General features: G+C 43.7%; 1 protein-coding gene across 1 annotated transcript in view; it reads right to left on the reverse strand.

The window, feature by feature from the left end:
- Positions 1 to 26,996, reverse strand: part of LOC115148362 (transcription factor 4-like) — a 238,281-nt gene that overhangs the window by 211,187 nt on the left and 98 nt on the right. The window contains exons 1-4 of the mRNA XM_029690272.1: positions 26,685 to 26,996; positions 24,984 to 25,075; positions 24,672 to 24,710; positions 23,734 to 23,803 (exon numbers count right to left, since the gene is read on the reverse strand). The exon at positions 26,685 to 26,996 is cut by the window's right edge and continues 98 nt beyond it. Of these exons, the coding sequence (XP_029546132.1) occupies positions 23,734 to 23,803; positions 24,672 to 24,710; positions 24,984 to 25,055 (181 nt within the window). The 5' untranslated portion in view covers positions 25,056 to 25,075; positions 26,685 to 26,996. The remainder of the gene's footprint in view (positions 1 to 23,733; positions 23,804 to 24,671; positions 24,711 to 24,983; positions 25,076 to 26,684) is intronic.

A 26,996-nucleotide genomic window follows, 5' to 3' on the forward strand; every position in this document is an offset into this window, starting at 1 on the left:
GGAAGCCAATGTGGAAGCCAGTGAGGAAGCCAGTGAGGAAGCCAATGAGGAAGCCAGTGAGGAAGCCAGTGAGGAAGCCAGTGAGGAAGCCAGTGAGGGAAGCCAGTGAGGAAGCCAATGAGGAAGCCAGTGAGGGAAGCCAGTAAGGAAGCCAGTGTGAAAGCCAGTGAGGAAGCCAGTGAGGAAGCCAGTGAGGAAGCCAGTGAGGAAGCCAGTGTGGAAGCCAGTGAGGAAGCCAGTGAGGAAGCCAGTGAGGAAGCCAATGAGGAAGCCAGTGTGGAAGCCAGTGAGGAAGCCAGTGAGGAAGCCAGTGAGGAAGCCAGTAAGGAAGCCAGTGTGGAAGCCAGTGAAGAATGCAAGTGAGGAAGCCAGTGAGGAAGCGAATGTGGAAGCCAGTGAGGAAGCCAGTGAGGAAACCAATGAGGAAGCTAGTAAGGAAGCCAGTGAGGAAGCCAGTGTGGAAGCCAGTGAGGAAGCCAGTGAGGAAGCTAGTGAGGAAGCCAGTGAGGAAGCCAATGAGGAAGCTAGTAAGGAAGCCAGTGAGGAAGCCAGTGAGGAAGCCAGTGTGGAAGCCAGTGAGGAAGCCAGTGAGGAAGCCAGTGAGGAAGCCAGTGGGGAAGCCAGTGAGGAAGCCAGTGAGGAAGCCAGTGAGCGAAGCCAGTGAGGAAGCCAGTAAGGAAGCCAGTGTGGAAGCCAGTGAGGAAGCCAGTGAGGAAGCCAGTGAGGAAGCCAGTGAGGGAAGCCAGTAAGGAAGCCAGTGTGAAAGCCAGTGAGGAAGCCAGTGAGGAAGCCAGTGAGGAAGCCAGTGAGGAAGCCACTGTGGAAGCCAGTGAGGAAGCCAGTGAGGAAGCCAGTGAGGAAGCCAATGAGGAAGCAAGTAAGGAAGCCAGTGAGGAAGCCAGTGAGGAAGCCAGTGAGGAAGCCAGTGAGGAAGCCAGTGAGGTCTGTACAATAAATATAAAGAAGGCATGTGTAGACCCTGTCGTCCTTCACTAACCAGGGCACCTCACTTCGTAGCTCCCCAACACAATACCAAGCAGAGGCCAGTCATCATCAACACAGCTGGAAGTTGATGCACAGTCATGGAAGAACATACTAGGCTGGACTAGGCTTCGCATCCTCGACTTGACCGTGTTGTTCAGTAGTGTAGGGTCCCAACGGACAGAAAAAAATATATTGTTTTCGTTTAGTAAAAAAAAAATATATATATATATATATGTATGATAATCCCCCAGATCTAAAATACAATCCTCTTTCTAAGTCCGGTGCCATTGTGTGTCCTAAATATTGTCCTGTCCTAGTTGTATCCTGGCTGGTCTCTACTGCAGGCCTACGGAAACAAACACACCGTTCACAAATTCACTAACAAAATCACAGTTGGATTTTTGTGGCTGTTGTCCTAAATCGAGAAAAGGACAGTAAAAGCTCATTCTAAAAAGACATGAATGCATCTGGTGAAGGCTAATGAAATCTCAGTTGCAAGTAACCTGGTAAAGAAAAGATTTAAGAAAGGAAAGCCAGGGATTTTGGTTCGCCGTCTGTCCTACAAGACTAGTGAATCCATAAACGCCACGTTGCCATATCACAAATGAGACTAAAACACACAGATAAAAAGCAACAAACTGTTACCATAGTTATCAGACATTTCTGAGGTCACAGCAATCTTTAAATCATTAGCTAATCCTAAGAATAGACTAGCTAATGTCTCACACACACATATACACACACATATAAACACGCACACACACACACTAACACAATGACACACACACACACACACACACACACACACACACACACACACACACACACACACACACACACACACACACACACACACACAGCAACACATCATCGTCAAGGAGGGAGTGTGTGAATCAAGGGCCCTGATCAAAAGTAGTTTGACCATTTCAGACGCAATGTTGTCAAAGCCTCTAACAGCCCAGCTCTAATAACCAGCTCTAATAACCAGCTCTAATAACCAGCTCTAATAACCAGCTCTAATAACCAGCTCTAATAACCAGCTCTAATAACCAGCTCTAATAACCAGCTCTAATAACCAGCTCTAACAGCCCAGCTCTAATAACCAGCTCTAATAACCAGCTCTAATAACCAGTTCTAATAACCAGCTCTAATAACCAGCTCTAATAACCAGCTCTAATAACCAGCTCTAATAACCAGCTCTAATTACCAGCTCTAATAACCAGCTCTAATTACCAGCTCTAATTACCAGCTCTAATAACCAGCTCTAATAACCAGCTCTAATAACCAGCTCTAATTACCAGCTCTAATAACCAGCTCTAATAACCAGCTCTAATAACCAGCTCTAATAACCAGCTCTAATTACCAGCTCTAATAACCAGCTCTAATAACCAGCTCTAATAACCAGCTCTAATAACCAGCTCTAATAACCAGCTCTAATAACCAGCTCTAATAACCAGCTCTAATAACCAGCTCTAATAACCAGCTCTAATAACCAGCTCTAATAACCAGGGCAGTAGGGTACCAGCTCTAATAACCAGCTCTAATAACCAGCTCTAATAACCTGCTCTAATAACCAGCTCTAATAACCTGCTCTAATAACCAGCTCTAATAACCAGCTCTAATAACCAGCTCTAATAACCTGCTCTAATAACCAGCTCTAATAACCAGCTCTAATAACCAGCTCTAATAACCAGCTCTAATAACCAGCTCTAATAACCAGCTCTAATAACCAGCTCTAATAACCAGCTCTAATAACCAGCTCTAATAACCAGGGCAGTAGGGTACCAGCTCTAATAACCAGCTCTAATAACCAGCTCTAATAACCTGCTCTAATAACCAGCTCTAATAACCTGCTCTAATAACCAGCTCTAATAACCTGCTCTAATAACCAGCTCTAATAACCTGCTCTAATAACCAGCTCTAATAACCAGCTCTAATAACCAGCTCTAATAACCAGCTCTAATAACCAGCTCTAATAACCAGCTCTAATAACCAGCTCTAATAACCAGGGCAGTAGGGTACCAGCTCTAATAACCAGCTCTAATAACCAGCTCTAATAACCTGCTCTAATAACCAGCTCTAATAACCTGCTCTAATAACCAGCTCTAATAACCAGCTCTAATAACCAGCTCTAATAACCTGCTCTAATAACCAGCTCTAATAACCAGCTCTAATAACCAGCACTAATAACCAGCTCTAATAACCAGCTCTAATAACCAGCTCTAATAACCAGCTCTAATAACCAGCTCTAATAACCAGCTCTAATAACCAGCTCTAATAACCAGGGCAGTAGGGTACCAGCTCTAATAACCAGCTCTAATAACCAGCTCTAATAACCTGCTCTAATAACCAGCTCTAATAACCTGCTCTAATAACCAGCTCTAATAACCAGCTCTAATAACCTGCTCTAATAACCAGCTCTAATAACCAGCTCTAATAACCAGCTCTAATAACCAGCTCTAATAACCAGCTCTAATAACCAGCTCTAATAACCAGCTCTAATAACCAGCTCTAATAACCAGCTCTAATAACCAGCTCTAATAACCAGGGCAGTAGGGTACCAGCTCTAATAACCAGCTCTAATAACCAGCTCTAATAACCTGCTCTAATAACCAGCTCTAATAACCTGCTCTAATAACCAGCTCTAATAACCAGCTCTAATAACCAGCTCTAATAACCTGCTCTAATAACCAGCTCTAATAACCAGCTCTAATTACCAGGGCAGTAGGGTACCAGCTCTAATAACCAGCTCTAATAACCAGCTCTAATAACCAGCTCTAATAACCTGCTCTAATAACCTGCTCTAATAACCAGCTCTAATAACCAGCTCTAATAACCAGCTCTAATAACCAGCTCTAATAACCAGCTCTAATACCCTCTAATAACCAGCTAATAACCAGCTCTAATAACCAGCTCTAATAACCAGCTCTAATAACCAGCTCTAATAACCAGCTCTAATAACCAGGGCAGTAGGGTACCAGCTCTAATAACCAGCTCTAATAACCAGCTCTAATAACCTGCTCTAATAACCAGCTCTAATAACCTGCTCTAATAACCAGCTCTAATAACCAGCTCTAATAACCAGCTCTAATAACCTGCTCTAATAACCAGCTCTAATAACCAGCTCTAATAACCAGCTCTAATAACCAGCTCTAATAACCAGCTCTAATTACCAGCTCTAATAACCAGCTCTAATAACCAGGGCAGTAGGGTACCAGCTCTAATAACCTGGGCAGTAGGGTACCAGCTCTAATAACCAGCTCTAATAACCAGCTCTAATAACCAGCTCTAATAACCAGCTCTAATAACCAGCTCTAATAACCTGGGCTGTAGGGTACCAGCTCTAATAACCAGCTCTAATAACCAGCTCTAATAACCTGGCAGTAGGGTACCAGCTCTAATAACCAGCTCTAATAACCAGCTCTAATAACCAGCTCTAATAACCAGCTCTAATTACCAGCTCTAATAACCAGCTCTAATAACCAGCTCTAATAACCTGGGCAGTAGGGTACGGCAGTAGGGTACCAGCTCTAATAACCTGGGCAGTAGGGTACAAGCTCTAATTACCTGGGCAGTAGGGTACCAGCTCTAATAACCTGGGCAGTAGGGTACCAGCTCTAATTACCTGGGCAGTAGGGTACCAGCTCTAATAACCTGGGCAGTAGGGTACCAGCTCTAATTACCTGGGCAGTAGGGTACCAGCTCTAATAACCTGGGCAGTAGGGTACCAGCTCTAATTACCTGGGCAGTAGGGTACCAGCTCTAATAACCTGGGCAGTAGGGTACCAGCTCTAATAACCTGGGCAGTAGGGTACCAGCTCTAATAACCTGGGCAGTAGGGTACCAGCTCTAATAACCTGGGCAGTAGGGTACCAGCTCTAATAACCTGGGCAGTAGGGTACCAGCTCTAATAACCTGGGCAGTAGGGTAACAGCTCTAATAACCTGGGCAGTAGGGTACGGCAGTAGGGTACCAGCTCTTATTACCTGGGCAGTAGGGTACCAGCTCTAATAACCTGGGCAGTAGGGTACCAGCTCTAATAACCTGGGCAGTAGGGTACCAGCTCTAATTACCAGGGCAGTAGGGTACCAGCTCTAATAACCTGGGCAGTAGGGTACCAGCTCTAATAACCTGGGCAATAGGGTACCAGCTCTAATAACCTGGGCAGTAGGGTACCAGCTCTAATAGCCTGGGCAGTAGGGTACCAGCTCTAATTACCTGGGCAGTAGGGTACCAGCTCTAATAACATGGGCAGTAGGGTACCAGCTCTAATTACCTGGGCAGTAGGGTACCAGCTCTAATAACCTGGGCAGTAGGGTACCAGCTCTAATAACCTGGGCAGTAGGGTAACAGCTCTAATAACCTGGGCAGTAGGGTACGGCAGTAGGGTACCAGCTCTAATAACCTGGGAAGTAGGGTACCAGCTCTAATAACCTGTGCAGTAGGGTACCAGCTCTAATAACCTGGGCAGTAGGGTACCAGCTCTAATAACCTGGGCAGTAGGGTACCAGCTCTAATAACCTGGGCAGTAGGGTACCAGCTCTAATTACCTGGGCAGTAGGGTACCAGCTCTAATAACCTGGGCAGTAGGGTACCAGCTCTAATAACCTGGGCAGTAGGGTACCAGCTCTAATAACCTGGGCAGTAGGGTACCAGCTCTAATTACCAGGGCAGTAGGGTACCAGCTCTAATAACCTGGGCAGTAGGGTACCAGCTCTAATAACCTGGGCAGTAGGGTACCAGCTCTAATAACCTGGGCAGTAGGGTACCAGCTCTAATAACCTGGGCAGTAGGGTACCAGCTCTAATAACCTGGGCAGTAGGGTACCAGCTCTAATTACCTGGGCAGTAGGGTACCAGCTCTAATAACCTGGGCAGTAGGGTACCAGCTCTAATTACCTGGGCAGTAGGGTACCAGCTCTAATAACCTGGGCAGTAGGGTACCAGCTCTAATTACCTGGGCAGTAGGGTACCAGCTCTAATAACCTGGGCAGTAGGGTACCAGCTCTAATTACCTGGGCAGTAGGGTACCAGCTCTAATAACCTGGGCAGTAGGGTACCAGCTCTAATAACCTGGGCAGTAGGGTAACAGCTCTAATAACCTGGGCAGTAGGGTACGGCAGTAGGGTACCAGCTCTTATTACCTGGGCAGTAGGGTACCAGCTCTAATAACCTGGGCAGTAGGGTACCAGCTCTAATAACCTGGGCAGTAGGGTACCAGCTCTAATAACCTGGGCAGTAGGGTACCAGCTCTAATAACCTGGGCAGTAGGGTACCAGCTCTAATAACCTGGGCAATAGGGTACCAGCTCTAATAACCTGGGCAGTAGGGTACCAGCTCTAATAGCCTGGGCAGTAGGGTACCAGCTCTAATAACCTGGGCAGTAGGGTACCAGCTCTAATAACCTGGGCAGTAGAGTACCAGCTCTAATAAACTGGGCAATAGGGTACCAGCTCTAATAACCTGGGCAGTAGGGTACCAGCTCTAATAACCTGGGCAGTAGGGTACCAGCTCTAATAACCTGGGCAGTAGGGTACCAGCTCTAATAACCTGGGCAGTAGGGTACCAGCTCTAATAACCTGGGCAGTAGGGTACCAGCTCTAATAACCTGGGCAGTAGGGTACCAGCTCTAATAACCTGGGCAGTAGGGTACCAGCTCTAATTACCTGGGCAGTAGGGTACCAGCTCTAATAACCTGGGCAGTAGGGTAGCAGCTCTAATAACCTGGGCAGTAGGGTACCAGCTCTAATAACCTGGGCAGTAGGGTACCAACTCTAATAACCTGGGCAGTAGGGTACCAGCTCTAATAACCTGGGCAGTAGGGTAACAGCTCTAATAACCTGGGCAGTAGGGTACGGCAGTAGGGTACCAGCTCTAATAACCTGGGCAGTAGGGTACCAGCTCTAATAACCTGGGCAGTAGGGTACGGCAGTAGGGTACCAGCTCTAATAACCTGGGCAGTAGGGTACCAGCTCTAATTACCTGGGCAGTAGGGTACCAGCTCTAATAACCTGGGCAGTAGGGTACCAGCTCTAATAACCTGGGCAGTAGGGTACCAGCTCTAATAACCTGGGCAGTAGGGTACCAGCTCTAATAACCTGGGCAGTAGGGTACCAGCTCTAATAACCTGGGCAGTAGGGTACCAGCTCTAATAACCTGGGCAGTAGGGTACCAGCTCTAATTACCTGGGCAGTAGGGTACCAGCTCTAATAACCTGGGCAGTAGGGTACCAGCTCTAATAACCTGGGCAGTAGGGTACCAGCTCTAATTACCAGGGCAGTAGGGTACCAGCTCTAATAACCTGGGCAGTAGGGTCCCAGCTCTAATAACCTGGGCAGTAGGGTACCAGCTCTAATAACCTGGGCAGTAGGGTAACAGCTCTAATAACCTGGGCAGTAGGGTACGGCAGTAGGGTACCAGCTCTAATAACCTAGGGCAGTAGGGGTACAGCTCTAATTACCTGGCAGGTAGGGTACCGCTCTAATAACCTGGGGCAGTAGGGTACCAGCTCTAATAACCTGGCAGTAGGGTACCAGCTCTAATAACCTGGGCAGTAGGGTACCAGCTCTAATAACCTGGGGAAGTAGGGTACCAGCTCTAATAACCTGGTGCGTAGGGTACCAGCTCTAATTACCAGGGCAGTAGGGTACCAGCTCTAATAACCTGGGCAGTAGGGTACCAAGCTCTAATAACCTGGGGCAGTAGGGTAACCAGCTCTAATAACCTGGGCCAGTAGGGTACCAGCTCTAATAACCTGGGCAGTAGGGTACCAGCTCTAATAACCTGGGCAGTAGGGTAACAGCTCTAATAACCTGGCAGTAGGGTACGCAGTAGGGTACAGATAATAAACCGGGCAGGGTACCCCGCTCTAATAACCTGGGCAGTAGGGTACCAGCTCTAATACCTGGGCAGTAGGGTACCAGCTCTATAACCTGGGCAGTAGGGTACCAGCTCTAATAACCTGGGCAGTAGGGTACCAGCTCTAATAACCTGGGCAGTAGGGTACCAGCTCTAATAACCTGGGCAGTAGGGTACCAGCTCTAATAACCTGGGCAGTAGGGTACGGCAGTAGGGTACCAGCTCTAATAACCTGGGCAGTAGGGTACCAGCTCTAATAACCTGGGCAGTAAGGTACCAGCTCTAATAGCCTGGGCAGTAGGGTACCAGTTCTAATTACCTGGGCAGTAGGGTACCAGCTCTAATAACCTGGGCAGTAGGGTACCAGCTCTAATTACCTGGGCAGTAGGGTACCAGCTCTAATAACCTGGGCAGTAGGGTAGCAGCTCTAATAACCTGGGCAGTAGGGTACCAGCTCTATAACCTGGGCAGTAGGGTACCAGCTCTAATAACCTGGGCAGTAGGGTACCAGCTCTAATAACCTGGGCAGTAGGGTACCAGCTCTAATAACCTGGGCAGTAGGGTACCAGCTCTAATAACCTGGGCAGTAGGGTACCAGCTCTAATAACCTGGGCAGTAGGGTACCAGCTCTAATAACCTGGGCAGTAGGGTACGGCAGTAGGGTACCAGCTCTAATAAACTGGGCAGTAGGGTACCAGCTCTAATTACCTGGGCAGTAGGGTACCAGCTCTAATAACCTGGGCAGTTGGGTACCAGCGCTAATAACCTGGGCAGTAGGGTACCAGCTCTAATAACCTGGGCAGTAGGGTACCAGCTCTAATAACCTGGGCAGTAGGGTACCAGCTCTAATAACCTGGGCAGTAGGGTACCAGCTCTAATAACCTGGGCAGTAGGGTACCAGCTCTAATTACCTGGGCAGTAGGGTACCAGCTCTAATAACCTGGGCAGTAGGGTACCAGCTCTAATTACCTGGGCAGTAGGGTACCAGCTCTAATAACCTGGGCAGTAGGGTACCGCTCTAATAACCTGGGCAGTAGGGTACAAGCTCTAATAACATGGGCAGTAGGGTACCAGCTCTAATAACCTGGGCAGTAGGGTACCAGCTCTAATAACCTGGCAGTAGGGTACCAGCTCTAATAACCTGGGCAGTAGGGTAACCAGCTCTAATAACCTGGGCAGTAGGGTACCAGCTTCTATAACCTGGCAGTAGGGTACCAGCTCTAATAACCTGGGCAGTAGTGGTACCAGCCTCTAATAACCTGGGCAGTAGGGTACCAGCTCTAATAACCTGGGGCAGTAGGGTAACCACGCTCTAATACCTGGGCGTAGGGTACCAGCTCTAATAACCTGGGCAGTAGGGTACCAGCTCTAATACCTGGGCAGTAGGGTACCGCTCTAATAACCTGGCAGTAGGGGTACCAGCTCTAATAACCTGGGCAGTAGGGACCAGCTCTAATAACCTGGGCAGTAGGGTACAAGCTCTAATAGCCTGGGCAGTAGGGACCATTCTAATTACCACCCTGGCAGTAGGGTACCAGCTCTAATAACCTGGCATTAGGGTACCAGCTCTAATAACCTGGGCAGTAGGTACCAGCTCTAATAACCTGGGCAGTAGGGTACCAGCTCTAATAACCTGGGCAGTAGGGTACCAGCTCTAATAACCTGGGCAGTAGGGTACGGCAGTAGGTACCAGCTCTAATAACCTGGGCAGTAGGGTACCAGCTCTAATAACCTGGCAGTAGGGTAACCAGCTCTAATAGCCTGGCAGTAGGGTACCAGTTCTAATTACCTGGGCAGTAGGGTACCAGCTCTAATACCTGGGCAGTAGGGTACCCAGCTCTAATAACTGGGCAGTAGGGTACCAGCTCTAATAACCTGGGCAGTAGGGTACCAGCTCTAATAACCTGGGCAGTAGGGTACCAGCTCTAATAACCTGGGCAGTAGGGTACCAGCTCTAATAACCTGGGCAGTAGGGTACCAGCTCTAATGACCTGGGCAGTAGGGTACGGCAGTAGGGTACCAGCTCTAATAACCTGGGCAGTAGGGTACCAGCTCTAATTACCTGGCAGTAGGGTACCAGCTCTAATAACCGGGCATAGGGTACCAGCGCTAATAACCTGGGCATTAGGTACCAGCTCTAATAACCTGGGCAGTAGGGTACCAGCTCTAATAACCTGGGCAGTAGGGTACCAGCTCTAATAACCTGGGCAGTAGGGTACCAGCTCTAATAACCTGGGCAGTAGGGTACCAGCTCTAATTACCTGGGCAGTAGTGTACCAGCTCTAATAACCTGGGCAGTAGGGTACCAGCTCTAATTACCTGGGCAGTAGGGTACCAGCTCTAATAACCTGGGCAGTAGGGTACCAGCTCTAATAACCTGGGCAGTAGGGTACAAGCTCTAATAACCTGGGCTGTAGGGTACCAGCTCTAATAACCTGGGCAGTAGGGTACCAGCTCTAATAACCTGGGCAGTAGGGTACCAGCTCTAATAACCTGGGCAGTAGGGTACCAGCTCTAATTACCTGGGCAGTAGGGTACCAGGGAACCAGGGAACAAAAAACAGTTGATATATATGTGATATATTGAAATCTAAAATCGGTTACCCACATTATCTATTATTTTTCATGATCACTTGTCACGTCACCTACTCACAAGTCTTTTAAAGATGGAGTCTTCAGAAACTCGACCTAGACGTCGGTTATTGTTTTAACTTGGCCGTTGGCACGGTAACACTTCGGCCCTTTGCACATAGCGGATCAGACTGCTGGGGCCCTCACTTCATGCAGCTGCCATGCGGTTAGAAAGGGTTAAATTCAGTGCATGCTGTCAGGGTGAGCAGTACCAAAAGCTTCCATCGTAACGCTACAAGACTTGTATCATTCGTCCTAAAGCTATCAGACTATCAGTGTGTCTCTTTAGGAAGGGATTGTTTTCCACATAGACAACCTCTGGATTGGAATTATTTATTTTAATCCAGTGGCTTTCACCCCTCACTGGTGACAAAGACTTTTACAGTCAATCACATGGTATGCGGGCAACTAAATGTAAAGGACGGTCACTTTGTACAACCTCCTCATTAACCAATGCTATTGGGGGTTCCAGTGGCAAAGTGAAGCTCTGGCGTCTGTCTGTATCTCGTATTGTTACTTGTCACAAACCCAAGACGTCTCCGTGGCATGAAAACCCGACGTGGAGAGAGACAATAATCGATGATTAATTATCAACCTATAAGGCCTTGAGGTGAAAAATATTAGACGACTCGAGAGACAACCACAAAATTATTACCATTATTAGAGCTAGAAAATATTAGTATTAAATACTTTTAAATACTGCTAATAATACCGCCATTATAGCTAAAACACCCATTAATTCCTAATCCGCAGCAATAATTACAGTTTGGCTCGGTTTTTGTCAGGCTCGTTCTGCTTCCTGAGAATAACACAATTTAACACGAATCCAGAGGCAGAGAGAGAGAGAGAGAGAGAGAGAGAGAGAGAGAGAGAGAGAGAGAGAGGGAGAGGGAGAGGGAGAGGGAGAGAGAGAGAGAGAGAGAGAGAGAGAGAGAGAGAGAGAGAGGGAGGGAGGGAGGGAGGGGAGAGAGAGAGAGAGAGAGAGAGAGAGAGAGAGAGAGAGAGAGAGAGAGAGGGAGAGAGAGAGAGAGAGAGAGAGAGAGAGAGAGAGGTGGGCAGAGAGGGAGAGAGGGAGAGAGAGGGAGAGAGAGAGAGAGAGAGGTGGGCAGAGAGGGAGAGAGAGAGAGAGAGAGAGGGAGAGAGGGAGAGAGAGAGAGGGAGAGGTGGGCAGAGAGGGAGAGAGAGAGAGAGAGAGAGAGGGAGGGGTGGAAAGGAGGAGAGAAGGCGGGAGGAAGGAATCCAGGTTTAAATGATTGCTTCCCTCTTCTCCTGTCTTCGTCTATATTTTGAATGCAATCAGTCTCTTTTTGACTGACAGGCATGACGAAGACAGATCATGTTGAATAGAGGAACCGGGGAACAGTCAGGCTTGCATTGGAAGCACTTTATCCTACGGCGTTCCAAATGGAACCCTATTCCCTATATAGTGCACTGCTTTAGACCAGAGCCCTGGTTAAAAGTAGTGCACTATATAGAGAATAGGGTGTCGTTTGAGACACACACTATCTGTCTGTGACTCTGTGTAGAAGTAGATCAAAGGGAAGGTTGTAGGATATTATTAAGACAGTATTTACCCTGAACGGTTTCTTAATAATGATATGCCTGATTAAGACAACAAAAATATATCTCCCTCCTTCACCCAAATCTCTCCTCGTACAGTGGGACTCTGGCATCGAGACACACACACACACACACACACACACACTCACACACACACACACACACACACATTCACACACACATTCACACACACACATTCACACACACACACACACACGCACACACACAGTCACACACACACTCACACATTCACACACACACTCACACACACACACACACACACACATTCACACACACACACACACACATTCACACACACACACATTCACACACACACACACACACACATACACACACACACACACACACACACATTCACACACACACACACACACAGTCACACACACACTCACACATTCACACACACACTCACACACACACACACACATTCACACACATACACACACACACATACACACACACACACACATCCACACACACACACACACACACACACACACACACACACACACACACACACACACATACACACACACACACACACATACACACACACACACACACATTCACACACACATTCACACACACACACATATTCACACACACATTACACACACACACACACACACAGAACTTTGGCACAGCCAAAACAGGGGCTGAGCCTCGCTGGCTGTTTCGTGCGCAGCTTTTTTTTCTCTTTTTTTTCTCTCACAAAAGCAAATTTAAAATCCACAGATGGACTTTACTGATAACCTCCTTAGTTGATGTTCAACTTGAAAACATCAATAAAAATAAAAAAAGCCTACATTTGGGCCTATGTACATATAAAATGTCGGTTTTCATTAAAAACAAAATGTATTTGTCAATTCACAGTTTTAGGAAACATTTCTTCCTGTCTATCGCTTGCCAACTCCAAGTTGCATGGCAACAGGGTAGAGCAGTGTCCATACCCCACCACACACACCTCCTCGCCACCCTACAACACACATCTCACGGGGAAACACAGGATCTGCATCCCAAACGGCAACCTATATAGGCTAGTGCACTACTGTTGTGGTGAATAGGGTCCTATTTGGGACAAAGCCAGGAAGGAGCCAACACCAGGAAGGAGCCAACACCAGGAAGTAGCCAACACCAGGAAGTAGCCAACATCAGGAAGTAGCCAACACCAGGAAGGAGCCAACACCAGGAAGTAGCCAACACCAGGAAGTAGCCAACATCAGGAAGTAGCCAACACCAGGAAGGAGCCAACACCAGGAAGTAGCCTACATCAGGAAGGAGCCAACACCAGGAAGTAGCCTACACCAGGAAGGAGCCAACACCAGGAAGTAGTCAACACCCGGAAGTAGTCAACACCCGGAAGTAGTCAACACCCGGAAGTAGTCAACACCAGGAAGTAGTCAACACCAGGAAGAAGCCAACACCAGGAAGTAGCCAACACCTTGAATAGCAGTTGGGATATGAGAGCTTAGGCTACAACAAGATAAAAACATGGAAGTAGCCAACAGGTAACGGCAGGGTAGCTTAGTGGTCAGAGCGTTGGGCCAGTAACCCTAAAGGTTTCTAGATCAAATCCCCGAGCTGACAAGGTAAAAATCTGTCATTCTGCCTCTGAACAAAGCAGTTAACTGTGCTCCTAACTGACTTGCCTCGTTAAATAAAGGTAAACACCGTTAATAAGCAGTTGAGATCTTGAAACCACAGTGAGGTATCCAGGTAAGGAATTATGGGTCATTATATTTTAGGATGACCCCTATAATATGAAATCTTTCAAGCAGAGTTCCCCTAGTGGCGGCAAGATATTTGGCCCCCCGAGTATTTTTTTTATTTTATTATCATTTTAATTGTTGGACATAAAAGACTGTAAAAACACCAGGAAATCAGCTCCAAGTGATTTTAATTTAGGAAAATCTATTCCCAAGTATTCCCACACATAATAGAGAGACGTGATTGTATACAAATGTAAGCAAGGCTTGAAATGATTATGTTTTAGTCAATTTATTATATCTCTTTGGGCTTCTCGCGGTCAATTTGGAGACTACAAATTATTTGTAATTATGTTCTGGCCCCCCCCTGACCATACGCCCCCCCTGACCATACGCTCACGGCTAAATCTAGTTGATGATCTCTGGTCTACCGTGTGGCTTGTTTCAATATTTAATGTCTGTTACAACTCCTGGTAGACTAGGCCTATACACTGGCGTTAAGCTTGTCATCCACACACACACACACACACACACACACACACACACACACACACACACACACACACACACACACACACACACTCAGGCCTAATTACATCCAGGAAGCAGTGTATCAGCAGCACGGTCTGAGAAAACATTTAACTCATTCAACATCTTCCAAAAACACAACCGACCACGACAAAGTGCTTTCCATGCCAGGATCATTTAATAAATGTAAACAAAACTGTTATTGTCTTTTATATAGGCCTTCCTTTAGATACATCCACAGGTCAACATCATAATGTCCACTGGAATGATGTGTGTTTGTTTAGCAAATAAAATGTTGATATAGTGGTGCATGGAAATATGATACTGTAAAGCCACATGAAATAGCCTACCGCCAGAGAGATATATTCTACCTACAGAGAGATATATTCTACCTACAGAGAGATATATTCTACCGCCAGAGAGATATATTCTACCTACAGAGAGATATATTCTACCAACAGAGATATATATTCTACCTACAGAGATATATATTCTACCTACAGAGAGATATATTCTACCTACAGAGATATATATTCTACCAACAGAGATATATATTCTACCTACAGAGATATATATTCTACCTACAGAGAGATATATTCTACCTACAGAGATATATATTCTACCGCCAGAGATATATATTCTACCTACAGAGATATATATTCTACCTACAGAGATATATAGCCTACCGCCAGAGAGATATATTCTACCTACAGAGATATATAGCCTACCGCCAGAGAGATATATTCTACCTACAGAGATATATATTCTACCTACAGAGATATATATTCTACCGCCAGAGAGATATATTCTACCTACAGAGATATATATTCTACCTACAGAGATATATATTCTACCGCCAGAGATATATATTCTACCTACAGAGATATATAGCCTACCGCCAGAGAGATATATTCTACCTACAGAGATATATAGCCTACCTACAGAGATATATATTCTACCTACAGAGATATATAGCCTACCGCCAGAGATATATATTCTACCTACAGAGATATATATTCTACCTACAGAGAGATATATTCTACCGACAGAGATATATATTCTACCGCCAGAGAGATATATTCTACCTACAGAGATATATATTCTACCTACAGAGATATATATTCTACCGCCAGAGAGATATATTCTACCTACAGAGATATATTCTACCAACAGAGATATATATTCTACCTACAGAGAGATATATTCTACCGCCAGAGAGATATATTCTACCTACAGAGAGATATATTCTACCGCCAGAGATATATATTCTACCTACAGAGAGATATAGTCTACCGCCAGAGATATATATTCTACCTACAGAGATATATATTCTACCAACAGAGAGATATATTCTACCAACAGAGATATATATTCTACCGCCAGAGAGATATATTCTACCTACAGAGATATATATTCTACCGCCAGAGATATATTCTACCTACAGAGATATATATTCTACCTACAGAGATATATATTCTACCGCCAGAGATATATTCTACCTACAGAGATATATATTCTACCTACAGAGATATATATTCTACCGCCAGAGATATATATTCTACCTACAGAGATATATAGCCTACCGCCAGAGAGATATATTCTACCTACAGAGATATATAGCCTACCTACAGAGATATATATTCTACCTACAGAGATATATAGCCTACCGCCAGAGATATATATTCTACCTACAGAGATATATATTCTACCTACAGAGAGATATATTCTACCGACAGAGATATATATTCTACCGCCAGAGAGATATATTCTACCTACAGAGAGATATATTCTACCGCCAGAGAGATATATTCTACCTACAGAGAGATATATTCTACCGCCAGAGATATATATTCTACCTACAGAGAGATATAGTCTACCGCCAGAGATATATATTCTACCTACAGAGATATATATTCTACCAACAGAGAGATATATTCTACCAACAGAGATATATATTCTACCGCCAGAGAGATATATTCTACCTACAGAGATATATATTCTACCGCCAGAGAGATATATTCTACCTACAGATATATATATTCTACCAACAGAGATATATATTCTACCTACAGAGAGAAATAGCCTACCGCCAGAGATATATATTCTACCGACAGAGATATATATTCTACCTACAGAGAGATATATTCTACCGCCAGAGAGATATATTCTACCTACAGAGATATATATTCTACCTACAGAGAGATATATTCTACCTACAGAGAGATATATTCTACCGCCAGAGAGATATATTCTACCTACAGAGATATATATTCTACCGCCAGAGAGATATATTCTACCTACAGAGATATATAGCCTACCTACAGAGATATATAGTCTACCTACAGAGATATATAGCCTACCTACAGAGATATATAGCCTACCTACAGAGAGATATAGCCTACCTACAGAGATATATAGTCTACCTACAGAGATATATAGCCTACCTACAGAGATATATAGCCTACCTACAGAGATATATAGCCTACCTACGGAGATATATAGCCTACCTACAGAGATATATAGCCTACCTACAGAGATATATAGCCTACCTACAGAGAGATTTGTGACTCGTTTCAGGAACCTAGGCGTATGTCGGCATCAGTACTTCACAGGAGAGGCGTTTGAACGTAAACATTTGTTTTTAATTCAAATGCGTTTTGGGTCAGAAATACCTTCTGGAACATGTGAACTTTCATGTGCCTTAAAATCAAATATGTATTCCATCTATAAATACGAATAAAATAGTTAAATTACGAGCCGAGTTGGTTTAGCCACAGAAAAAGCCAAGAACCTTCTCGCTAGCCATGATTGCCTAAGATAATGGATGGGCTGGACATGCCGAGAGAGATAAGTTAAGATTGGTCTGCCATGTATACTGAACAAAAAATATAAACACAACATGCAACAATTTCAAATATTTTACTTAGTTACAGTTCAAAATAAGGAAATCGATCAGTTTAATCAGGTGGATGGATTATTTTAGCAAAGGAGAAATGCTCACTAATAGAGATGTAAACAAATTTGTGCACACAATTTTTTGATAAATAAGCTTTTATTATTTATTTGAGCTAATGAAACATGATTACCAACACTTTGCATGTTGCATTTATATTTTTTGTTCCATATAGCACGCTTCTGTCTATAGCTAACATGAGCTGCTCAGTATGTATAGGTAATCCTTTCTAAGGCAGCGTTTTTTAAAGATATCACTATGAACTGCAAATGTGTTGCTAAGGCTCTCCACTTTCTGGAGGGCCGAGTTTTCAAATCAGCGGAATAACCAATGGAAGCAGAGTATGATAGCTAAGGAGATGGATAAAATTCAGGCGTTTGATTGCAAATGCGGAGGGAGTCAAAAAAGAGAACACAGAAGGACGTTGTATAAAACGGCAGTCTCCGGATTACATCTTCAAACTAAGGGCAACCGTGGCATACTTGACAGAGAGGAAGAAGCGTAAGGGATATTATATGTTTTGAATTTTGTCAGAAAGTCATTTTCATTGCAAGTTAAAGCGTACTGTTAGCTAGCTAGCTAATGTTAGCTGGTTGGCTCGCTAGCTAACGTTAAGTGTGTGATCTGTGTAGTAATATTATTCGTATCTCAGAGCCATTTGTTTTGCTAGTTATATCACAATGTTTGCTAGCTAGTTAACATTGAACCTATTAGTTGCATTGCTTAAGCTACCTATAGATTCACGCAGGGTGGTAACGTTATGAGTTGGGATTGGTTCATTGTTTAGCTAGCTAGCGATCTACATGTCTAAACAAAAGATTCCACTATGCAAGTAATCATTTCACTGTACCGTTTACACCTTCTGTATCCTGTGTATGTGACAAATAAACATAGATTTTATTTGATATAGTGTGTGTTCACCAGAGACAGTAATGTGAAGAACAACATGACCTGCAACAAAGTCAGATTAGCATATAACGTTAGGTCCAAGTTCTAAAATTCTCCAGGAGAATGCCCTGCTTTTATTTAGTCACACTCACAACCAGTAAGTTATATTGTGTCATTGGCTCGCCATTAACTTGTAAATAATGATTGTTGTGAATAGAAATGAGCTAAAGTTAGGACGTTGTCAGATATATGTTATGGTTGTTATTTGAACTAGCTAGCCAGTTAACTTATTAACGTTAGCTAGCTAGCTAACAAGCTAGAAACAACCAAAACATTGTTTAGAAAGTTGCTTTTAGTTGCCTGGTTTTCTAGATTGACATTTACTAAATAAATTTTTAAACGGATGGGTTTATTGGTGTTAAAATACACCAGTTATGCTATTTTGGACCGACCAGGCTGCTGACGTCCTGCAGCCTGTCATTTTTGTGTTTCTACTTTTTCATAACGACAACGACAAGTTTGACGTCGGACGACAATAGAATGTTCATGATGTCGCTGCGACAACTGTCTACAGACATGTCGTTTGATGTAGTACAAACCATCCTTTAGTCTTGAAATATTTGGTTGTTTAGTACACTACAGTACTCACTCTGTTTAGCACATGGCCTCACACGTGAATCCTTAAAGAGATGGGTGGTGCTAAGGCTTAAGAGGGTGTGAATGATGTTGAATGGGTGTAGACAAAGAGCTCTCCAGTAGCCAAACATTTAAGGGCCATTGTCTTAAAAGTGAGTTTACAAGTTGATCAGCTTTCAAAGCAGAATAACATCCCCATTGTTTCCTCAACTGTAGTGTTTGATAAACCCTTTTGTAGCTCTGAGTCTCTACTTTAATCCAATGTAAAAAACACACTTTCAAATTTTGCTACATAAAACAGAATCGAGCCTGTCGGTCACATATAGCCTACCTACATAGAGATATAGCCTACCTACAGAGATATATAGCCTACCTACAGAGATATATAGCCTACCTACAGAGATATATAGCCTACCTACAGAGATATATAGCCTACCTACAGAATATATAGCCTACCTACAGAGATATATAGCCTACCTACATAGAGATATATTCTACCTACAGAGATATATAGCCTACCTACAGAGATATATAGCCTACCTACAGAGATATATAGCCTACCTACAGAGATATATAGCCTACCAACAGAGATATATAGCCTACCTACAGAGATATATAGCCTACCTACAGAGATATATAGCCTACCTACAGAGATATATAGCCTACCTACAGAGATATATAGCCTACCTACAGAATATATAGCCTACCTACAGAGATATATAGCCTACCTACAGAGATATATAGCCTACCTACAGAGATATATAGCCTACCTACAGAGATATATAGCCTACCTACAGAGATATAGCCTACCTACAGAGTTATATAGCCTACCTACAGAGATAAATTATAATGCAATGTCTATTCCAAAAGACAAACATTTCTGCTAATGTGCTACAGAGACAAAAGAGTGAACTGCATGTCACAAAGGCCTACAAACGACAACAGCGTAAACAAAATTCTTCATCATCTCTCTTTCAGGAAGGCTGGTCTTAAAGGCTTGTTTATCTTCATCCAGTAAGCAGAACATAATTCACTAATGTTTCCTATTCTAGGGGCGTATGAATGAATACAAAACGTAGCATCATCATCACGTCTCGCACAAGATCTCGTGTCTCCTCCTGTTTCCCATTAGCCCTGTGTGGAATGTCATTCATCTATTTACCCTATGACCTATGAGCACGGCGTAGTAACGGACATTCCTCACGCGAGCTGTTTAACCTATGGGTTCACTTCCTCTTTCTCAGCCAATGAGGGGGGTGTAAATGTTGGGATAGTATTTATATGTTAACTTACCCCTTTGTTCTCTCACTTGCTGTTTTATTTTTTATTTTTTTTACAACAATTACCGACAACCATCCACTTCCCCAACACCACCAGCTATAATAACCATCCACTTCCCCAACACCACCAGCTATAATAACCATCCACCTCCCCAACACCACCAGCTATAATAACCATCCACTTCCCCAACACCACCAGCTATAACAACCATCCACTTCCCCAACACCACCAGCTATAATAACCATCCACTTCCCCAACACCACCAGCTATAATAACCATCCACTTCCCCAACACCACCAGCTATAACAACCATCCACTTCCCCAACACCACCAGCTATAATAACCATCCACTTCCCCAACACCACCAGCTATAATAACCATCCACTTCCCCAACACCACCAGCTATAATAACCATCCACTTCCCCAACACCACCAGCTATAATAACCATCCACTTCCCAACACCACCAGCTATAATAACCATCCACTTCCCCAACACCACCAGCTATAATAACCATCCACTTCCCCAACACCACCAGCTATAATAACCATCCACCTCCCCAACACCACCAGCTATAATAACCATCCACTTCCCCAACACCACCAGCTATAATAACCATCCACTTCCCCAACACCACCAGCTATAATAACCATCCACATCCCCAACACCACCAGCTATAATAACCATCCACCTCCCCAACACCACCAGCTATAATAACCATCCACCTCCCCAACACCACCAGCTATAATAACCATCCACCTCCCCAACACCACCAGCTATAATAACCATCCACCTCCCCAACACCACCAGCTATAACAACCATCCACTTCCCCAACACCACCAGCTATAATAACCATCCACCTCCCCAACACCACCAGCTATAATAACCATCCACTTCCCCAACACCACCAGCTATAATAACCATCCACTTCCCCAACACCACCAGCTATAATAACCATCCACTTCCCCAACACCACCAGCTATAATAACCATCCACTTCCCCAACACCACCAGCTATAATAACCATCCACTTCCCCAACACCACCAGCTATAATAACCATCCACTTCCCCAACACCACCAGCTATAATAACCATCCACTTCCCCAACACCACCAGCTATAATAACCATCCACTTCCCCAACACCACCAGCTATAATAACCATCCACTTCCCCAACACCACCAGCTATAATAACCATCCACTTCCCCAACACCACCAGCTATAATAACCATCCACTTCCCCAACACCACCAGCTATAATAACCATCCACTTCCCCAACACCACCAGCTATAATAACCATCCACCTCCCCAACACCACCAGCTATAATAACCATCCACTTCCCCAACACCACCAGCTATAATAACCATCCACTTCCCCAACACCACCAGCTATAATAACCATCCACCTCCCCAACACCACCAGCTATAATAACCATCCACTTCCCCAACACCACCAGCTATAATAATTTTAAGAACCCTTCATTGGAATTCCTTTTCCCCCCCACCCTCCCCAGCGGTGGGGTTTCAACGCCAGCAGCCTCGCATGGGGCTGCCTGCAACCAAATCATCTGGCTCCGAGGATCTCCCCTCAGAGACGAGGCCATTCCCCTCAAACCATTGAATAAAATGTCATATTGAATTCCGTCTTTATAGTTCATTCAGTTTAAACCTGTACTAGATTGGACTGGGTTTAGTATAACACGCTATACCTGCTGTTACTACCCAAACCGGTTCTACACATCCACATGAAGGAAATTACAATCCGAAGGCTTGTCCATACATTTTAAACCAATATTTCTGCTCCTGTGCTACAGACAAAAGACTTAACAACAAACCACGTAGACCCTACAAAACAACAACTAAAATGCATTGTCGCTGCCATTCAAACCCCACAGATATATGACGGCAGTGTAACTGCATTTAAAGTCTCTCTGGCACTGACAGGCTGCACCTGCTGTTACAACCCAAAGAGGATAGATGCCTGATTCTTCACTGAGGCCTGCTGTTACTACCCAAAGAGGATAGATGCCTGATTCTTCACTGAGGCCTGCTGTTACTACCCAAAGAGGTAAGATGCCTGATTCTTCACTGAGGCCTGCTGTTACGACCCAAAGAGGAAAGATGCCTGATTCTTCACTGAGGCCTGCTGTTACTACCCAAAGAGGAAAGATGCCTGATTCTTCACTGAGGCCTGCTGTTACAACCCAAAGAGGAAAGATGCCTGATTCTTCACTGAGGCCTGCTGTTACTACCCAAAGAGGAAAGATGCCTGATTCTTCACTGAGGCCTGCTGTTACTACCCAAAGAGGAAAGATGCCTGATTCTTCACTGAGGCCTGCTGTTACTACCCAAAGAGGAAAGATGCCTGATTCTTCACTGAGGCCTGCTGTTACTACCCAAAGAGGAAAGATGCCTGATTCTTCACTGAGGCCTGCTGTTACTACCCAAAGAGGTAAGATGCCTGATTCTTCACTGAGGCCTGCTGTTACTACCCAAAGAGGAAAGATGCCTGATTCTTCACTGAGGCCTGCTGTTACTACCCAAAGAGGAAATATGCCTGATTCTTCACTGAGGCCTGCTGTTACTACCCAAAGAGGAAAGATGCCTGATTCTTCACTGAGGCCTGCTGTTACTACCCAAAGAGGTAAGATGCCTGATTCTTCACTGAGGCCTGCTGTTACTACCCAAAGAGGAAAGATGCCTGATTCTTCACTGAGGCCTGCTGTTACTACCCAAAGAGGAAAGATGCCTGATTCTTCACTGAGGCCTGCTGTTACTACCCAAAGAGGAAATATGCCTGATTCTTCACTGAGGCCTGCTGTTACTACCCAAAGAGGAAAGATGCCTGATTCTTCACTGAGGCCTGCTGTTACTACCCAAAGAGGAAAGATGCCTGATTCTTCACTGAGGCCTGCTGTTACTACCCAAAGAGGAAAGATGCCTGATTCTTCACTGAGGCCTGCTGTTACTACCCAAAGAGGAAAGATGTCTGATTCTTCACTAAGGCCTGCTGTTACAACCCAAAGAGGTAAGATGCCTGATTCTTCACTGAGGCCTGCTGTTACAACCCAAAGAGGAAAGATGCCTGAGTCTTCACTGAGGCCTGCTGTTACTACCCAAAGAGGAAAGATGTCTGATTCTTCACTAAGGCCTGCTGTTTAAAGACACATCAGGCCTCCTCAGCGATGTACTGAGTGGGAGGTCCAGTGAGCCCAGAAAAATCACATGTAAACCCACTACTATCACACTGAATCAATACCAACAGAGATACTCACAACGTAAAGGGCTATCAATAATAATGTATGATGTATGTAAGGTAGCCTAGTGGTTAGAGCGTTGGGCCAGTAACTGAAAGGTTGCTGGATCGAATCCTCGAGCTGACAATCTGTCGTTCTGCCCCTGAACAAGGCAGTTAAACCCACTGTTCCCCGGTAGGCCCGTCATTGTAAATAAGAATTTGTTCTTAACTGACTGGCCTAGTTAACTGTAAAAAAAAATACAAATGTACAACGAGACTCTTATTATCTGATAAACAAGGCAAAATATAATCTGTAATAAATATAATTTGTCCTTGTAAGAGGAAAAAAAATATGTTTACACATTGAAGCTAAAAAATGATAGTAACTTGTTTAAACATATGCAATATCCACAGTTATAATTGTGTTATTTAAATGAGCTGAGATTGACATACTTGAGGCTGCAAAATGTCCACTTCCCAGGGAGGTTGGTCCGTTTTTACCACTAACAGGAGGAGAGAACATCTGAAAGAAAGGAAACAGTACTTTACAATACACACCCTTATTGCTTAAAAGTTCAATCTTAAATATATATCAATAAATAGGGCATTTAATGTTTTTGTCCAATCATATTATCACGTTTTGTAATAACGGTTATAATAGCCTTCTGCTTACACAATAAGTATAATTGTAGTCTATGATGGAAACTCTAAGCCAACTTCAACTGAGTGCTGAACACCAATACTGTACTGGTACTTTCCCTCAAGGACTATCTGTGCTGCATATGGTCATTCATATTGACCAATAGTAGTGTCTTCTAATTCTACTGCATCCTTCAAATTATAGTGTCCTCCTCAGAAATAACAGCAATATAAAAACGGTAATTATTAATAACGCCTAGCACGCTGTAAATACACTAACCCCAAAAAAATTCTAGATTAGCAAATATCAAATGTATTTCTGATACATAAAAGTGATTTATATATTTGTTTTGTTTTTCACAAACAGCTAGAAGTTGACCAAAAGTAGCGATCATTATTGGTTCAAGAAACATGGCCGTGGGGCACGTTTCCTGTCCCAACTTCCGAACATACAGCGTTATAAAGACAAATATTTGCCACGACTAGAACGGGTCGGAATAAAGTCAATTATCCGTTATTCATAACATGAAATAAAAACATCACCATTGGAAAAGTAAGGACTATATGTTAAAGCTGATATATAATCGTGGGCTACTCCCGCATGCAGTTATGTTACTGGGACTGATCTACTGACAGAGAGAGCTGTCACTAGAATTATCCATAAAAAGACAGGAGTTTAAAACGTATTTAAAAAATGTCTATTCTAGGACAGAATGAAACAAGAAAAAAATACTTAAAATGGGATATACTACCATTGATGTTGGGAACATTTTCAAATCGCTGTTTCGCATCTATAGAAACAACACAATTACTAATGCAATATCATATTTCTCTGCACATGTTTTGGGAAAAATAGAAAACACAATTAGGATACTATAACTTGCTTAAATCATATGTTTTACGTTGAGTTAAAGACGTACAGAAAAAAAACACTTTTAAAGAAATACATCACAATGAATACCAAAAACATTCGTCTATCTATGCCATACAAATAAAATGTTAAACAGTCGCCGGTAGGTCGGTGCCGTGGTTGTGGTCATTGCAATATTATAACAATTGCTTACCGCACTGAAATCCAATAAGTCGCTTAGTTCTTTGTCTGTCCCTAAGGCAGCCATTCGCTGTTGGTGATGCATTTTAGCAAAATCACACAAACCTAAAAACATGGAAACAAATTGCGGTCAGAGGACGCCAGTTCCCGCACGGATGGGAGGGGGACCGACTACTAGATCTTCCTCAAAATCCAGACGACCGCGAGCCGAGTCGCGCAAGATTCCACTTTGCATTTAAACCTGTTCTCTCTCAGCGCATCCTCCAGCAACAGGAGGTTTCGGATCAAATGTATGAATCGGGTGAAATAAAATAGGAAGAAAATTGGTTTAGGAACGGGAATATTTCCACAAATCCAGGTCTAGCTGTGCTAATGGCAGTTTAGCCAGAGATCAAGAAGTGACAATCACGTGCATATACAAAATAAATACATACACGCTATAAAGACAGCGGAAAAGATATATAAAACGGACTTTGTAAAAATGGTCAACACATGCAGTGAAAGTGGGACTGAACGTTTATAAATATCAGTTTGTAAATGGAATGTGATTACTGACAGGACTTTTATTAATTTCCAGCTTCTACTCATCCGAGTTTGAGCCCCGTGTGTGTGTGTGTGTGTGTGTGTGTGTGTGTGTGTCACAGAATAGTAATAACGTTGGTTTCTACAGCCACCTAGCTACCTTTTAATATATCGATTCCTGCACTTTTGCTGACAGCAATTGGTGGGGTGAAATGTACATTTACAAAGAGGGAAATTGCTAAACGTTGTTGACATTGCAAAACATTTTGTTGTTGTTGTAAATGTTTTATTGATTGATTGGTTTAGATCGCAGATATAATTGTGTTGAAGAGTGCGCAGTGTCAACAGAAAGGTGTGAAAATCTCTGTCAACATTTCAAACCATCCAAATTCCTGGCACATAAACGATGATATTGGGTCGATATGAAAACAAAACATCGCTAGTTGGCTATATGAAGAAAATTTAAAAATTAAAACATTGAAATATTGTTGTTATTACAAGATAACAACGCCCAAATTCACTCGTTCCAATTTATAATCATGGGGTTAGGTCTGCAGCATAGCTGGTAAACCTACAGTCTTTCTTCAATGATGATGATAACAAGACAGACCATGTTATTGATACAATGTATGAAAATATAGCTCGGCTATAGTTGTATTTTGGCATCAAGACAAAAACGTGCTATTCTATCATAGGTGATCAAATGTGCAGGTTGAAATATTTTGGCGTTACATAATGACGCTACCTACCGTTGTAAGCCTGTTTTCAGAGCTAAGGGGGGGGGCTAGCACAGCTAACGTGGACTGGCTAACTTTTATCGCGAAATAACGTGGTGAACAAGCGTGTCTGTTTTGGAGGGCTTGGAGGGGGGGGGAAAGGGCTGGATATAAAGACATGAGTCTTTGGAAATGACAACTCCGAACCGTCCCAACTATACGTGTTTGATTGATCAATCCATATTGATGTCTTTGTCTGCGGCCAATAGAAAAGTTTTATCGGAGACGGTCTCAGCCTGTCAACCTTGCGATGCGGGAGAAAAGCACAGACAAGCCAGCAGACAGACACAGAAGGGAAAACCATTCTAACTTGGCAGACAAAATAGTTTCATGCAGTTGCACATCCGGCATGTCGCTAATTGTTCTTGTTGTAAAGAAGTTGCACCAACATTAAAAAATATATATATTTTTTTTACCTTGGTTTGATATGTTTACGTAATCCACACAAGTGTATGTCTTTTACTTGCTCTCAGTGTATAACTAAGCAAAACTGACGACTGCCTGCGCTAGCAAAGGGCTAGCCAAAATCTTTATCCGACAAAAAAAATAAACGATGTTAGCGGCTACATTTGTTTTCAAACACTACAAAAGGCTTTCCGGTTAGGGTCAACTTGCAGCAGCAGCAACAAAAAAAAAAAACGTAGTTGTACATCCAGGTGGTGTCTTAAATTTGACAGTTTATCTTGTTTTCAGATTGAAATGCAGTTATCTAGTACCAAGCTAGCTGG

This window comes from Salmo trutta, chromosome 15 (assembly GCF_901001165.1).
Source record: "Salmo trutta chromosome 15, fSalTru1.1, whole genome shotgun sequence".
In the NCBI taxonomy this organism is placed as follows: domain Eukaryota; kingdom Metazoa; phylum Chordata; class Actinopteri; order Salmoniformes; family Salmonidae; genus Salmo; species Salmo trutta.